This window comes from Psittacula echo (assembly GCF_963264785.1).
Source record: "Psittacula echo genome assembly, chromosome: 6".
Lineage (NCBI taxonomy): Eukaryota > Metazoa > Chordata > Aves > Psittaciformes > Psittacidae > Psittacula > Psittacula echo.
The window spans coordinates 34,614,249-34,629,244 of record NC_137743.1 but is presented as its reverse complement, the minus strand read 5'-3'; the positions used below and the strand labels follow the sequence as shown (position 1 = coordinate 34,629,244).

The following is a 14,996-nucleotide window of genomic DNA, read 5'->3' as shown; positions in this document are numbered from 1 at the left end:
CAGTAAGCCCAGACCTCGATACTGTAGCATTGATTTAAACACCCAGCTGGAGGGAAACACCTGGATTTGCACTAACATTCGTTTTCTGCCAGCTACCAGCTCTACTCTGGGTTTTAGCTAATAATAAACACTGGAACTGGCAGTGGTACAGGAGACTAAACCGCTATCAGGCTGAAGACTGGCAAGCCAGATTTGCCAATAAAATAGAACAAAAGTGCACTCTGATTCAGCTACCAAGCTATGCCGAACACATTAGTTAGCCACTTCACAGTCCAGCATGTTAGTTCGGGCCGTTAACATGCCAGACTTCGAAGCAGGGCTAGCGAAGACCGCACTGCCCAGTCTCAGAGCCGCGGCCCAAGGCCAGCACATCTCCACTTTTCCCTTCAGCATTAGAGCAGGACTGGAGTCGCTGAGGCCATCAGGGCGGCTATACTTCCGTGGGAAAAGCCATTTCGAGTGCCTCCCGCCTTCAAAGCAGAAGGGGCGGGTCAACAAGCAGCAGCCCTCCCCACCACAGGGAGGGACGGAGGTAAGCAACCGACATCTCCCGACCCTGAGGCACTTCGCGCCACGCCCAGCACCACTGCCTCAGAGACACGCCCGAAACGAAGGTTCAACTCTCGCGATAGGCGGCGCGGGGAAGGCCCGGTGTTCTCACGCTGCTGCTTCCAACTCTCGCGGGAGTTTGGTGCGCGGAAGCGGTGTGGCGCACGGGCTTATGCCGTGTCGTGCCGTGCTTTGCTGTGCTTGAAAGTCCGTGCCGTCTGCAGCAGGATGCCAAGTGCCGCTGGTCGCGGCCAGGGCCAGGACCAGCGCCCGGAGAGCGACGAGTCGTCGTCGGCTGATGTGCGTCTCCGCAGGGAGGGGGCGGGCGCGGCGTTGAGGCTGTGCGCCCCGAGAGGGAAGGGGTAGGGTCCGACCTAGCGTGGGGCTGAGGCCGGCGCGGAGGCAGCAGACAGCAGCGTCCCCTGCGGGGTGAGGAGGCCAGGCCTTGGGGTGCCTGGCCCGGCCCCAGGGCAGAGCTGCCTTTTGCTTTTGCCCTCCTGTCCGCCTTCCCCTTCGCAGGTCCCAGCCAGTTAGTGATCTGCTGAAGTGTTCTGCCTCTCTCCGTCACACGGCGTTTGCAGAGTCTTGCTGGAATCTTGTTTCCGCGTGTGCGGGTGGAGGAGGCCCCGCCTGAGCGCTAAGAAGCAGCACAGCCCTGTCCCTGTGCCCTTCCTACTACGGGACTGTGCTGCTGCTCCATAGCAGGCTACTGTTGCATGTGCACCGGTGGCGCCTGTTGGCCTCGCAGGTGTTTCTGTCTTGCGCTTGAAGATCGCGGATCAGTACTGAAAAAAACCCCAAGCATCAGTTCATTTTGTTTCGATTTTGCTTGCTGTTGAAAGGCCAAAAATTGCATCAGCAGTAAGGAATTCTGAGTAAAGATGGCTTCTGTAAAATTATACATGGGCTGTAATTCAACAAAAGCAGAGAAGTGAAGACCGCCTAAAATATTTAGAATTACCTTAGGTTCATATATTGAATAGAATAAAATAAATAAACTATAGCGTCTTTTGTTTTAAATGAGCGTGCTTAGTTGGAAAACGAAAAAAGTGGTCTTTTGATGAAAAGGCTGCATCCCTCCCCCACCCTGTGTCTAGCAGATTTTGTTAGCAGTCAGTCGAGCTTGCTTTGCCTGTCATAATGACGTGATCTGCTGGGTTTCTTAGTGTGCCTGGGTATGGGAAGGAAATACTTAGCAATGGACCTGCTTCTGTAGGACTTGAATTTTTTTCAGGGGGTAGGCTCTATATAGGACTATTCACAGTAACTTCTGTGTAGCAAATCACGATCTTAATGTTTGCTGTTGTTGGAAATTTTTTTTCTTACATGGCACAATTCTGTTGCTTATCTCAGAGTCTAAAGCACAATTTCTAGACTTTATTGTTATGGCTAATTGTTTTGTATTGTCTCAGTTAGCTTTGTAATGATTTTCTTTCATCTTTTTGTGTATGCTTCTTTGATATATGTTTCTCACCTCCATTTTAGGATTATGCTAAGGAAAGATATGGAGTGTCCTCAATGATACAATCTCAAGAGAAACCAGGTCAGTTAAAAAACAAGAAAAGTTTTTTAAAAAGGGGGGAGGAGAGAAGGAAAGTTATGTACTTGGTATCTTCCGTACTTGTTTGATAAATAATTTATCATACGTTTTCATTCAAATCTTGCTGCCATTTCCTTTATTTGAATGCATTTGGCACATGTGAGGCTGTCTTTGGAGTGCTATGTCCAGTTTTGGGCTCTCTGGTGCCGGGAAAATGTGAACATTTTGGAACCAGTCCAGTCAAGAGCTACCAGATTGTGCAGGGGACTAGGGCACAGGATCTCTGAGGTGAGGCTGAGGGAACTGGGCTTGTTCAGCCTGAAGAAGAGGAGGCTGTGGAGTGATCTTATTACTGTTTAAAGATACTTAATGGAGGGTGTAGAGAAGACAAAGCCAGACTCTTTGAAGTTGTGTGGTAACTGGACAGGAGGTGATGGGCACAGGCGGGAACACAGGAAATTCCAGTTACGTAGAAGGAAAAAAAATTTGAGTGTGGTTGGATATTGAATCTGGGTCCAGAGAGGTTACAGACTCTCAGTCTTTGCTATGCCTGGAACATGCCCTACGCAGCTTGTCAGCTATTGTCTCTGTCCATTACTGCAGGCTTGACTCTTCTTGCCTTAGATGATAATTATTTGTAATGTACCAAGTCTGAGAAGTAATTTTTTTTCTTTGGTTGGGGTAAGTTCTGCTATGGCTTGCTGCAACCATGCTCTGAGTAGGATAGCTGTCTGCTTATGTCACCTTCATTAGTCCTGCATATGAGCACCTAACTATTCTATGATTCTATGATTATTCACACCACTATGGATTCAGGAAATCCTTATTTTCTACTAATGGGGAATTGGGATTCAGAAAGACTTGTTAGATAGAGAACATTCTCATCCCAAGAAATACTAATCTTCTTATTATTCAGTGTATGAAACAGGCGAGGGAAGGTCATAGATTGGCTTCTTGTAACTTCTTCATAATGAAATGTAAAAAATGAGCATCATCTGTGATTGGGTTTTGTTTTTGTTTTTTTTTTTTCTCTCTTCTCTCTGAATTGTTGTTTTGCTTGACCTTCCTTAGGAAGGGAATTGCAGAATGTAGGGAAGAGGAGGAGACACAAAAGCTATCATAGGTGGAAACCAACTGAAGGAGAACATTATGTCAGGAGTGTAACAGGACAAGAAGATCACTAGAGACTGTATTAATAGTCATTATTGAATAAAATACATATTAGCTATGAAAGAAAGGGAACTAAAGTTGAAATCGCAATGTAAGCCAGCCAAACTGCTGGCGTCTGTGGTCTCGCTGGTGCTGGGTCTTCTGCTGATCTGTGTCAACATGCCAATAATGACAGTTTGTTTAGCCAGCCTAGCAAAGTGAAAGAGGCTGGCTGGGGGTATGATGACTGCTGGAAGGGGGCAGGAATACAGCCATCCGTAGTTACATGCAACCACATAACAGTCCATAAATTGGTGTGCAGTTGCAACCTAAAAGGTATACTATTAAGGAAAATTGATAACTCCAAGTTGGCATCTGACTGGTTAACCTGCATTGCTGACTGCAGGCTGAAAAATTGTCCTGTTGGATCTCTGTTCCCTGCACTCTTCTGTGATAGCGTTTGGATCACCAGAGTTTCAGCAAGCTGTTTCCTCTGCCACTTTCACACCCTGTAGCAGACAACTATGTGAGAGACCAAAGCTGGCAGATTGAGATGATGGATCAAATCCTAGTCTCATGGAGAAAGTGCCCCTCCAGTTGTCTCACAGTCAAAAGAAACATTCAAAAATACCGTGGAGAAAAAAAGAATATGTTGAGAAGGAAAATTGGTGAAAGCTACAGAAAATTATATGAGAATGGCAGAGTGCTGTGTTCAGATCTGTTGTCCTCTTGACACTAGATCCTTGTTTAAGAAAAAAAAAAAAGTCTTAGCCAGTGTATGGGTAAGATTGAATAGGTTTTTCATTAAAATACAACTTAAAACACTCTTGCTATTCCATTTTTTAGAAGATTATTATCTAGAACACCGGAATTAGGTAACATTGAACACCAAAATACTTCTAACGAAGAAGTTCAGGATCAGGCTAGTCCCTTTCTTGATACTAATGCTCTCTTAGTTAAAGATTCAGTAGTTCCTGCCAGGGAGAGCTCTTATCAAAAGGCTCACGGGAGGATGAAGTCATCACTCATCATTAGTAGTGTGTATATGCTTTTCCCCAAAGTATTCTGCTTGCATTGAGTGTCTTGGAGGAACTACTGCCTGGGGCAGGAGGTTGCAGGGGAGCACAAATGTGAGTGTTCACACCTGTACTGTGTTTATTTTGTTTGTTTCTGAAGACTGGGGGTACACGCCATTTCTAAGTCAGAATAATGAATTGTGGTATGACACATGCGGCTCCACATACTGTCTGGTAACTGGAGCCAACAGACAATACCACACAGTCGTGGGTCGGAGCTCAGTTGTACCTCTACAGCACTGTTGCTTTTAGGCTTGCTGTGGTAACTGCACTCTCCTGAGGACACTGACGGGACATGGGAAGTTGAAAAGCGTGGAGTGTTCAGAGAAAATTACTCTCTTTCCATGGATAGGCTTATTGTCATTCCACCGTACTCATAGATTCTTGTTCTTCTGCAAGCAAATTAAAACCCTTCACATGTTCACAGAGTTGTTGCATAGATGCTCCACCTTGCTCTACTGATCTCACGCATACTTGTGCCTTCATTCTTCATCTACTTCAGCCTTTCTTCTGCTGATGTTGGCTGCACTATGTGACGTTCTCACTTCCTGTTACGTCATGTCTTTAAATCCTTCCTGCATGCTTGAGGCTATGATTGCTAGTAAAACTTCATTTGCCTTGCCCTTTTTCTCCCTTCAGCCCCATTACTTTCATCTCCTCTACCTGGAAGCTGCTTTCATCTTACACTGCTTTTGGCTTTCAGGACTTTTTATTAGATTTATATTCTCTTTTTCAAATTTATCCAACATTGTAAGGATGCTGGCACTTCACAGAGACAGCAGAAATATTGATCATACTGTTCAAAACTCTGTGATGGAAGCTAAATGAGCAAACTGGGGTATGAGTCTGGGGATGGAAAAGTGATTGTCTTGTATAACCCACACAGCTTTTTGGAGTTTTAGCATCTTCTCTCATGTTTAGAAGAGGTTAAAGTTCTGAAATTTGGATAGAGGAGATTGTGCTATACATGAAGGAAATAAAAAAAATGAAGTTTCCCCATAAACATGATTCAAACTGGCAATGAAGGTGAGGTAGCATGAATGTTGAATTGGGGCTGGAAGTATAATTTCAGACTTAAGAGTGTTTTGTTTGAACTTTGTTTAAAGTCTTTGTTCTCTTGTCTTCATGGCAACTATAGTATGGTTTAAACATCTATTTTTGCATTATTTAGTTGTCTGTGTTTATGTGGCAAGAAAATGTAAGTATAGCTTGCATTTGTCAAAGAACATGTAGGTGACAGCCTGAAGAGTATGCTTTTAATAGGACCTTAAAAGTGAGAGCAAGAAGCTCTCACTTTTTCATGGAAGAAATTTTTTTTCATGGGAGAAATTAACTGGAAGGAGTACCAGGTGAATTAATACGTGAGAGTAAAGAAGGAAGATTTGAGCTACAGCATGTTGGTTGGACAATAGGAAAAACAAACAATTGCTTACCCTAAGAAATGCAGACATTATCATGAACTGCTGGCATTTTAGAAATGAGAGGAAAAGCAGAGTGGGAAGTGTTGAAGAAGGGAAACAAAGTGACGTAACAGTTGCTACATCTAGCTGTTTTCAGTGAGGCCCAGTGGCAGGACCAGAGATGGGCACAAACAGAAACAGAGAAAGTTCTCTTTGAACATAGAATCATAGAATCATGAGGGAACATTTTTTACTATGAGGGTGATCAAGCACTGGCATAGGTTGCCCAGGGTGATTGTGGAGTCTCCCTCCATGAAGATACAAAAAACCATCAGAATGCAGCCTTGGACTACTGACTCTAGGTGGCCCTGCTTGGACAGGGGGTTGGACCAGGTGACCTCCAGAGATCCCTCCCAACTTCAGCCATGCCGTGATTCTGCAATCTGCTGTTGGAAAAAATGATTTTATGATATCTCTTTTGATACTGTTTTATTACCTGTATTATGAAAGGTGAAATAGTTTTTAATAATTCATACCAGATACAATTTTTTGTGTTAAAGGTGTCTTTTTTAGTCTCGATGAAACATGAACCATTATGTATACAAAAGACTTAAAAAATATTTATCTAGTGCAGATGGTTCCTGAAACACTAAGGATCCTTAAAAAAAGTAGCACCTCATTCTGTTTTTATGCTTGTGCCTGGAAAATGTTTCTAACAATACAGTTTTTTAAGTTGACTGAGGTAATTTTAACTGAATATCAAACTCTTAGATACACTAAAGTGTATGGGTTGTACTGGTTGCATGTTTCCTATAAAACTGTGCTGTTAAAGTTTAAATGTCAGAAGTTGCTGGCAAGTAATAACATCTTTATTCCCTTTTCTCCCTTCCCCACTGCACTGGTGCGCGCGCACACACACACACACATTATTAATATATTTGAATCAGTTTCCCATCACATTTCTCTGTGCACTTCCATTCTATTCTTGTTTTGATGTTTGCCTGTGAAGAAGAAACTGCACTGCTCTCAGCATAAGTTAATAAGCATTTTCAACCCCCTAAAATTTCTAGTGCAGAATAATAGGCTTGGAGGGGAAGCTGTGACTGGTATTCAGAAACAGAGGGAAGGAGTCCAGAACAACAGATGGTATCCTAACGTAGGCAAACTTTGGAAAAGTTCTGGCGGGAAAAGTCTAGAGTGTAAGTGTCTTGGTAAATTTGATGTTACGGAGAAGTCTGTGATAAAATGAGAGTGAATTTGCTTGTGTTACATATCATAGACTCATAGAATAATAGAATACCTCAAGTTGAAAGAGACCCATAAAGATCAATATCTCCCTTAGAGATTTTTTTTTTGTCTAATAAGCAGTGTTTTTACCACATGCGAACTGTAAATGAGTAAGTGAAGCTGTTAGAAATATTCTGTGTATACCCTCTAACTCATTTGTAGCTACTGTAAGAAATAAGTGTTTGAGACCATGCAAAAATACATTTGGCTGGAAAAAAATACAATTAAACAAGTACTTCTCAAGGAGTAGTGTCATGCAGCTAGCATATTGGCAGTTCATTAATTGCCCTGATTTATTTAAAAATATTTTCCTTCATAACTTATTTTTTCTTTGCTATCCAAAATCCGACCTTTCCAGTCCATGCATTCCTATTGTTATTTAGCTTTCTTGGGTATATAGAATTTAGAGGGTTCTTTCTGGCTTGTACAATGATAGTAGTGCTTGATCAGGTTGTCAAAGAGATTCTCTCTGAAAATAAATTTTACTGGTTTTACACAGTTATACTCTTGTTGCTCCAAAACATTATTGTTTTTATCAAAATAAATATTTTCATTTCTAATTCACATTTATTTATAGTTTCTTTCTCTTACTTCTAAACAGTAATTACTTTACTGTGATTTCACCTTTCTACTTACTAGATACAGAGAATAGTCATGTCACCTCTGAGCCTTTGTTTTGCTGTGTTCAACATACCAACTTTCACATTGCACAGTGAAGTCGGGCAGGCATCACTTAGCTAGCAGAAGTTCAGATTAATAACTGCAGACAGTACAGTTGCAGTACAGAGAAATCCTATCAAAAATACTGTAGTCAGGCTGGGTTCTTCCATCCATGAGCTACATACAGTAAGCCTTGCTTTTGTTTTAGTGCAGTTTGACCCTGCTGTATAAGTCAAACCATAAACTTGAGCCAATTTAAAACTACTTGATCAAGTACAATACACTAAGAAAGGAAATACCATCTTGTGTGTTTTCAGTGAGTCTATTATCCTGTAGATACGAAAAATAATATTTTCAATTTATTGTGTATATTAGCAATGATGAAAAATATCTTTGGAATTTAAAGTGAAAGATGTTTTGCTTAAAATTTATTTTAAATGGTTTTTAAGATTGTGGTGTTTGTTTTTCTGTAATTCAGATAGAGTTTTGATTCGAATAAAAGACTTGACAGTGGAGAAGGCTGATGAAGTGGTTTGGGTTCGTGGCAGAGTTCATACAAGCAGAGCTAAAGGTGAGAAGCCTTCAGGCTTTTATTTCCTCATATTTTGGCTGAATGTTTATTTTATTGTCATGACCTGTTAGTTATGTCATGCATACCAGAAAATTTTACCACCTGGTTACTCAGTGTTCACTTTGATTGGTTATTTTCTTTTTTTTCCACCTATCTTTTCCCAATAGGGGAAAAGGAAATTTTGTTTTCAGCTGAGTGGAAGTAGGGTATTTTGGTAAAAGTGAATTTTAGTTTTATCATATTGCTAAATAATGTGTAGGCGATTATAAAAGGAATTTTAAAATATTCTAGTCATTCTCCTTTGGGTGTTAACAGTTGTGAGATAAAACAGTTGCAAACTTCTACTGTAAAATGTACTTTTATTGTAAATGTATCAGTTGTCAGGCCATATTTATCCTGCTGCGTATGAGTATTTTCATTATACCTTTTCTTTGACAGGAAGCAAAAATCTGTGTTAAAATTTCAGAATTTTTACTTTCAGTTACCAGTACCTGGTTATACCTGTTTGAACTTCAAATAAGAAACATCATCTTTACAAGACAAAGGGAAAATCCTTTTATAGGTTCTGAGTGGTGTGGGCTGTCGTACTTGGCTCTTTGACAACCATATTTCTTCCCTGGAATCAGAAGTTCTCTCTGGAGATCAGTTTGCCATATGCAAACTTTAAATAGGCTTTGGCCTTTTCAGTTGACATCAGATGCTGACAACTGTTGTACTAGTTTCAGTTACGTTTGGCAGTTCTATAATGAGATATAAATACCTTGTCTTCCCAAGAGTTGAAAGAAAAGAGCATAAAGAAATTTTCTTCACAAGTGAAACTTAATGATAGTCTCAGAATTGAAAATAAAGCAAACTGGGGGCAAGAATCCATTACAGAATATTGTCACAGATACCAGATTAATTTTTATTTTTGAGGCTTCATTAAAAAAAAGATAAGTCCCTCTTAATGTGTCTGTACTGCAGCCAGTTAAGGACCTGCATGTAAATATATACATATAATGCAAATTTTAGTTTGTATGAGAATCTTTATATTAGGAAGTCTTCTGTGATTTCCTCAATAGTTCTGTAGTGGGTCTTACATGGAAGTGTCTCTGCTATTTATAGAACCTGTCAACCCTAAAAGGTGTGAAAGCCTTGGTCATTACAACTTTAAGTTGTTCAGACAGGAGATACTCTCTAATTTTAATATCAACATCGGTATATGAATAAGGGTATCCTTATGGCTTTTTCTTTTGTGGCTGTAGGAAGACTATTAACAGAATTTAGTATCATTAAACACAGGTGTCGTGTCTGTGCAGACCTTTAAAAAAAATGCAAAGCTCAGTAGTTGTTAATTACTCTCTCCATATTGCGTTTATATACGGTATCATTTTTCATGAAATAAGTGCTTAATTTCAAAACTCTTTTCACACAGCCTGATGAGTGAAAGCAAAGGTGTTGATTATGGGCATGAAGTGTTCTCAATTTATTGATTGTGTTTCTTGTTCCCTCTTGGTCTGACAACACAGAACAATTCTGACATTCAGGGAATGCCATACCCTTGTTTACATAATCTTTGGGGGAAAGAGTCTTTCAAGAAAAGCAAATGTTTAAGAGGAAAAAGTAGTATTAGGCTTTCCCACACACATCATGGTGCTATTCCTACCATTATGGAAAGTCTTGCAGGAAGCAGGAAAATCTTATGCAAAAATAGCTTTAGTTTATCTCAGAAGCTCGAATTTGACTCCTAAATAACCAACATATCCTTTATTTAATTCTGTCCAGTTCTGACCAATAAAGCAAAAACATTGAATTTGAACAACTGCAGCATCCAGCTGTCTCATATAGCAAGCCACTCATGAAATCTGATGGAAATGAACTGAAGGATGTGTAAAGAATGGAGTGTTGGGAATTTCTGTGGGTTGTACTGAAATTAAAGTGCTTGAGGCCCTGTGGTTTTTATCATAAATTGAATAAATGTTATTTCTGGCTTCATTTTAAAGCCAGCCTAAGCTACTGTTTGCTTTTATCATTGAAAAGCAGTTGGGAAATCAGCCTGGGTTCTGCCAGGCAGATGGGACTTGAGCAGGATGTTAGTCTGGAACTTGGTTCTGGTTTATGAATGCAGAGGTTTATAAAACATTGAAGTAGTATGTCTGAAAATAAGAATACCACCAAGAGCAAATTTTATAATAAACCATATACCTTTTTCTCTTTGCTGGCAGATGTCTGTAACTAGCAGTGTATTAATTTGTATGCCCAAACATTTTCTACTCTTTATACAAATTCCTTCCTTACATCCTTTTCTCTTAAAAGGTCTTGTGTCATTTGGTACTCCCATACAAGGAAGGAAATGGATTCCTTTTTGGTTTTATGTCTTTCTTTTGGCGGGATTCTCTGTGTGGGGTTTTCTCGTATTTGTTCAGTGACTAAAAGCTCCTTGCATTAGACTGAGTCAGACCTTTTTAAGCAAATTTCTTTTGAAGCTTTTAATCTTTTTGAGCAGTCTTGTGGCACAGTGTTGGTTTGTTTTATAGAAACTTAGGGTAGTTTACTGTTTAATGTGAGTAAATTTGGTCTTACACTTTTCACTTAAATGCCACATAAATATTCTGAAATACATGGGAGAAGATCCCATAATCCCTCTTCTTTTTTTCCCCCTCCCTCACTCTGTGCTTTTTTTTCATCTCTTGATCTGAAAAGGCATCTAATCATAAAGTAGATTTATGGCTTGCCTTTTTGATACTTTATTTTGCGTGCCTTTGGATCTTTTGGGAAAAGTTCTGTTTCCTCCTATAATCTTTGTAACTGTGATATTTTCAGTACCTCTATCAGTGAGTGTTTGATCATTTATCTTCTGTTTGATTAGAAATAGTTATATTCTACAAAACATCCTTTTTCTTCATGGAAACAACTACTGTTACTCATGACAGAAAGATTTGAGTCCTTTTATTATGCAGATACTGATCAGACTTCTGGCTTTTGGGATTAAGTACAACTTCCAAACTTTTGCTTCTGATTATAGTATGATAGCAAGTCCCTCCCTTTATTTCACTGTCTTCTCCTTAAATATTTACTAATTGAATGACATTGTAGCTGTCTGCAGCTGCATATTTTTATTTGAACACCTAACACATCATTGCTGAAACTTACATTTTTGGTAAATTATTTGTGACAAAAATCATGGAGACAGATTTTTTTTTTCTAGGAAATACTGTATCAAACTACATTGTAAGGAAGAAACACTGAAGTGTCACTGATGTGAGATATGACTAGCTTAACCAAAGAAACATAGTGTATTGTGTCCTATGGAAGAATTGTGTTTGATTTGTTGACTTGCTGGATCTGAAACACAGCCTGTGCTTTTCTAATTTAGATCTGTGGTTTAACGTTTGCCTGCAAGAAATATGTACATCCATACCATATTAGCTTCTTTACTTAGATATTGTAGCCTCTGGATTACAGAAATAGCTGTACTCTGTTTTCTGAAAATAAGGAATTATTTTTTTTGCATTTCTGAAATCACAGTCATAGGAAAAGGTTAGTTATTTCCAATACTTATAATCTTGGGCTTTAATAATATTTTGTACTAGTTTTATATGTTTGCTTTTATTTCCGTCAGATTGTTTGCCAAATGTTCTGCATTTTATCTTCTGATACTCTTCAAATTCTCTACAGCTATGTGTCAAGAATGGTGATCTACATAATTATAAATGAAAACTGCAACTGGCTTTTCAGTTTCATTGTCCAAGTTAGATACATGTTGATTTTAATGTTTGATAATCTAAGTCAACAATAACTGGGAAATAGCTGTTTATAACAAAGCTTCTGGGTTCTTCCTATTTTACCATTTAATGGAAATGTTATACTGTTATGAATCAGAACATGGAATTAAAATTACATTGATACATTTTATCAGATACTGGTACAACAATGAAGTGTTTGTTGTTGATTTCTCTCTCTGAGGAAGAAGCATTTAAAATCACTGCATTTCCTTAAATCTATGTTAAAGAGTAAATGGTTATTAGAGATGTGAGGAGTAATATGAAATGATTGTAACTGTCAGCTAAACAGATTAGAAAGAGGTTTGTTGACTTGGAAATACACATTTTAGAAGTCAACAAAGTGTAATATGTTCTTTGTAAATTATTATTAATTCCTATTAACTTCTTTTTCCCTGAGATGTTCATGAATAAATTGCTTTTACAAGAATTTTTAATTGGATCTTTTAGGTTCTTGTCATTCACCGGAATCAATACTCCTTTTGTTCCCTTCATTCTGAATGTGCAGTGTATTACAGAATGAACATTGTTGGTTTAGTCTCTGTGGTGCAAAATCAAGCCTATTTCTCTCAGAGGGTCTTTGTAAAGTGATCTCTACGGCTTTAAATTGGGAAGATGAGAAAAAAAATTCTTTTAAAATCATGTTGAGTTGAAGTAGCTGTGAGCAAAGCAAAAAGGAAAAGTATGGTTTACTTCTTGCAGTTAAAGAACAATGGATATTTTAAAAGTCATGATTTCTAGTTTTTGTTTTGCCTAGATATTGTTTCTCTTGGAAAGTTTGTTATTTTTAGAAAATGTCCATTCACATATTTATAGATGTAAGGCAGAATTATTTGATTTATATCAATATTTGGGGGGTGTGTGTACACACACTGACTAGTTTGATGTAGCTATTGGGGGGGGGGCAGTGATGAGGGGATAGACAAAAACCCCTACTTAAATTTTCAGCTTACTGGTAAGGTAGTAAAGCATTTTTTTTCTCATTCACAAAGACTTCGAGTAACTTGTCCTTAATACACCTGCGTTGTTTTTCTTTGTATTCAGGGAAGCAGTGTTTCTTAGTCCTGCGTCAGCAGCAGTTTAATATCCAGGCTCTTGTGGCTGTGGGACAGCATGCAAGCAAGCAGATGGTAAAGTTTGCTGCCAAGTAAGTAAGCAATTATATCCTGTTGTCAGAGTAAACAATGGTGGGAACCAGGACTCCCAGGGGTTGGGACCATTTTCACACATTAACATCAATGCTTCGTTTGTTTTAAAATGTAGTTATTTAAATTGTCAGCTCTCTACTGCATTGAATACATTACACTGACAAAAGATAAAATAGAGAACAGGCTTGAAATTCATTCTGAACTGCTGAAGCAGCATTCTTTCACCATAGACAACCTACATTTACTTTCAAGCCAGCTAACAAAAAGTCTGGCGAATTGAGCTTAGTGGGACACTTCATTCTGTGCGTGGTGCTTGTGTATGTCTGCACATGTTCAGGGTTTTTCTTCTACGAGACATGCAGTGTAGTAGTAAGTTTTATAGCTAGAACTGACATGGAGAAGTTCCATATTGCAAATTGAAGAACGAAGAGTAGCTTCTGTGCACTGAATTAATCTTATTTACACCTTATTTTTTGGCACTAGAATGTTTAAGGAGAGATATAATTTATTTATTTAAATATTGGGGGAGGGTAATAGGTAGGCTTGCCAGTTAAAGAAGTGTTTGTTGCTGTAATTTGAATTCAGTTATTTGATTTATTTTGCTCTTAAAGATAAAAAATTACCTTCCCCTAATGATTGCCTCATGATTGTGCTTTCAGGTTGTTCAGTACTGAATATGCTAGCATGATAAAGGTGTTCTTATAGTAGGGATTTTAATCATGTATGTCTGCTTGTTCACAAATAAAAATGTGGATCAGTTCAGTGCAGTAATATGTTTAACATGTGGCACTTGAGTTGCTTCTGTGTAGTTCTTGGCATTACTCTCATGTCTGGGAAGGGAGCCCCCACTAATTAGCTGCAAAAGTGCTACAGCTTTCAACCTTCAATATGTCAGGGAGAGGAGGGATTCATTATAGTACAGACTTCCAGAAGCCAAGTTAAAGAGGTTAGGATAATGCTTCTGCTGTTGAGGTTCAAGGCAATGGGAAAACAGAACCAGCAGTGTTTGTTGTTTGGCGATGCCTAGCATTGGCAGTGCCAGTGTGGAGCATGCTGTTTACAGGTGTTTGTGAGCCAAAGTGAAGTGTTTTGTTTCTTCATGAAATGTTTGTTCTCTCCAGTGCTTAGAATCTTTGAAAAGAATTAAGTGTATAATCTACTTGTTCCCTAATTCATCTCCCTCTAACCTACCAACAGTCTGCCTGTACTCTCTCAACAAAGTTGTGCTACCAAACAGTGAAACAACTATTATAGTTCTGATGCTCACTCTCCTATTATCTACTTCTCTCCAACATCTCTCTTTTTCAGTTTTCTTTGCAGTTCTTTCCTCTACAGCTGAATTTCTTCATGAGTGGCAGAGCTCAGTGGTTAGGAGCGCATGAAAGGGAAGAGTTGTAAGAGTTGTAAGAGTTCCATGGAACTTGTAAGAGTTCCATGATTTTTTTTTTTTTTTTGTCTGTGTGGATCAACTTATCTTGTTTTACTCCATTTTCTGTCAGGTTAGTGATTAAAAGTAGGTTATGGAGGTCCAGAGCTAACAAGGAGTGGTAAATGGTGGAGAAGGGTATCTGGAAAGAGTAGAGGGCAAAGCTCCTTTCTCTTCTGGCAGCAGTGAGCTGTTAAATCAGATGGAACCTCATCCTTTGGTTCTTTCCAATTTGCTGTCATCTCCCCACTTTTCTTGACAGACCTGAGTAGGCAGATTTGCGTTTGTGCTGTATTTTGACTTTTCATTCTACGCCTTTTTGTGACATCATTTGCTAGCTAAATCCTGATACTTCAGCCTCTCTAATTTATAGCATGCATGTTTTACAAATTATTTGTGCTTTTGAAATGCTTATATGTTTATCATCAC

General features: G+C 38.9%; 1 protein-coding gene across 1 annotated transcript in view; it reads left to right on the top strand.

The window, feature by feature from the left end:
* Positions 1 to 698: 698 nt before the first annotated feature.
* Positions 699 to 14,996, top strand: part of DARS1 (aspartyl-tRNA synthetase 1) — a 40,222-nt gene continuing 25,924 nt past the window's right edge. Inside the window, exons 1-4 of the mRNA XM_080621255.1 lie at positions 699 to 849; positions 2,035 to 2,092; positions 8,140 to 8,232; positions 13,038 to 13,140. Coding sequence (XP_080477381.1) covers positions 778 to 849; positions 2,035 to 2,092; positions 8,140 to 8,232; positions 13,038 to 13,140 — 326 coding nt within the window. The 5' untranslated portion in view covers positions 699 to 777. The remainder of the gene's footprint in view (positions 850 to 2,034; positions 2,093 to 8,139; positions 8,233 to 13,037; positions 13,141 to 14,996) is intronic.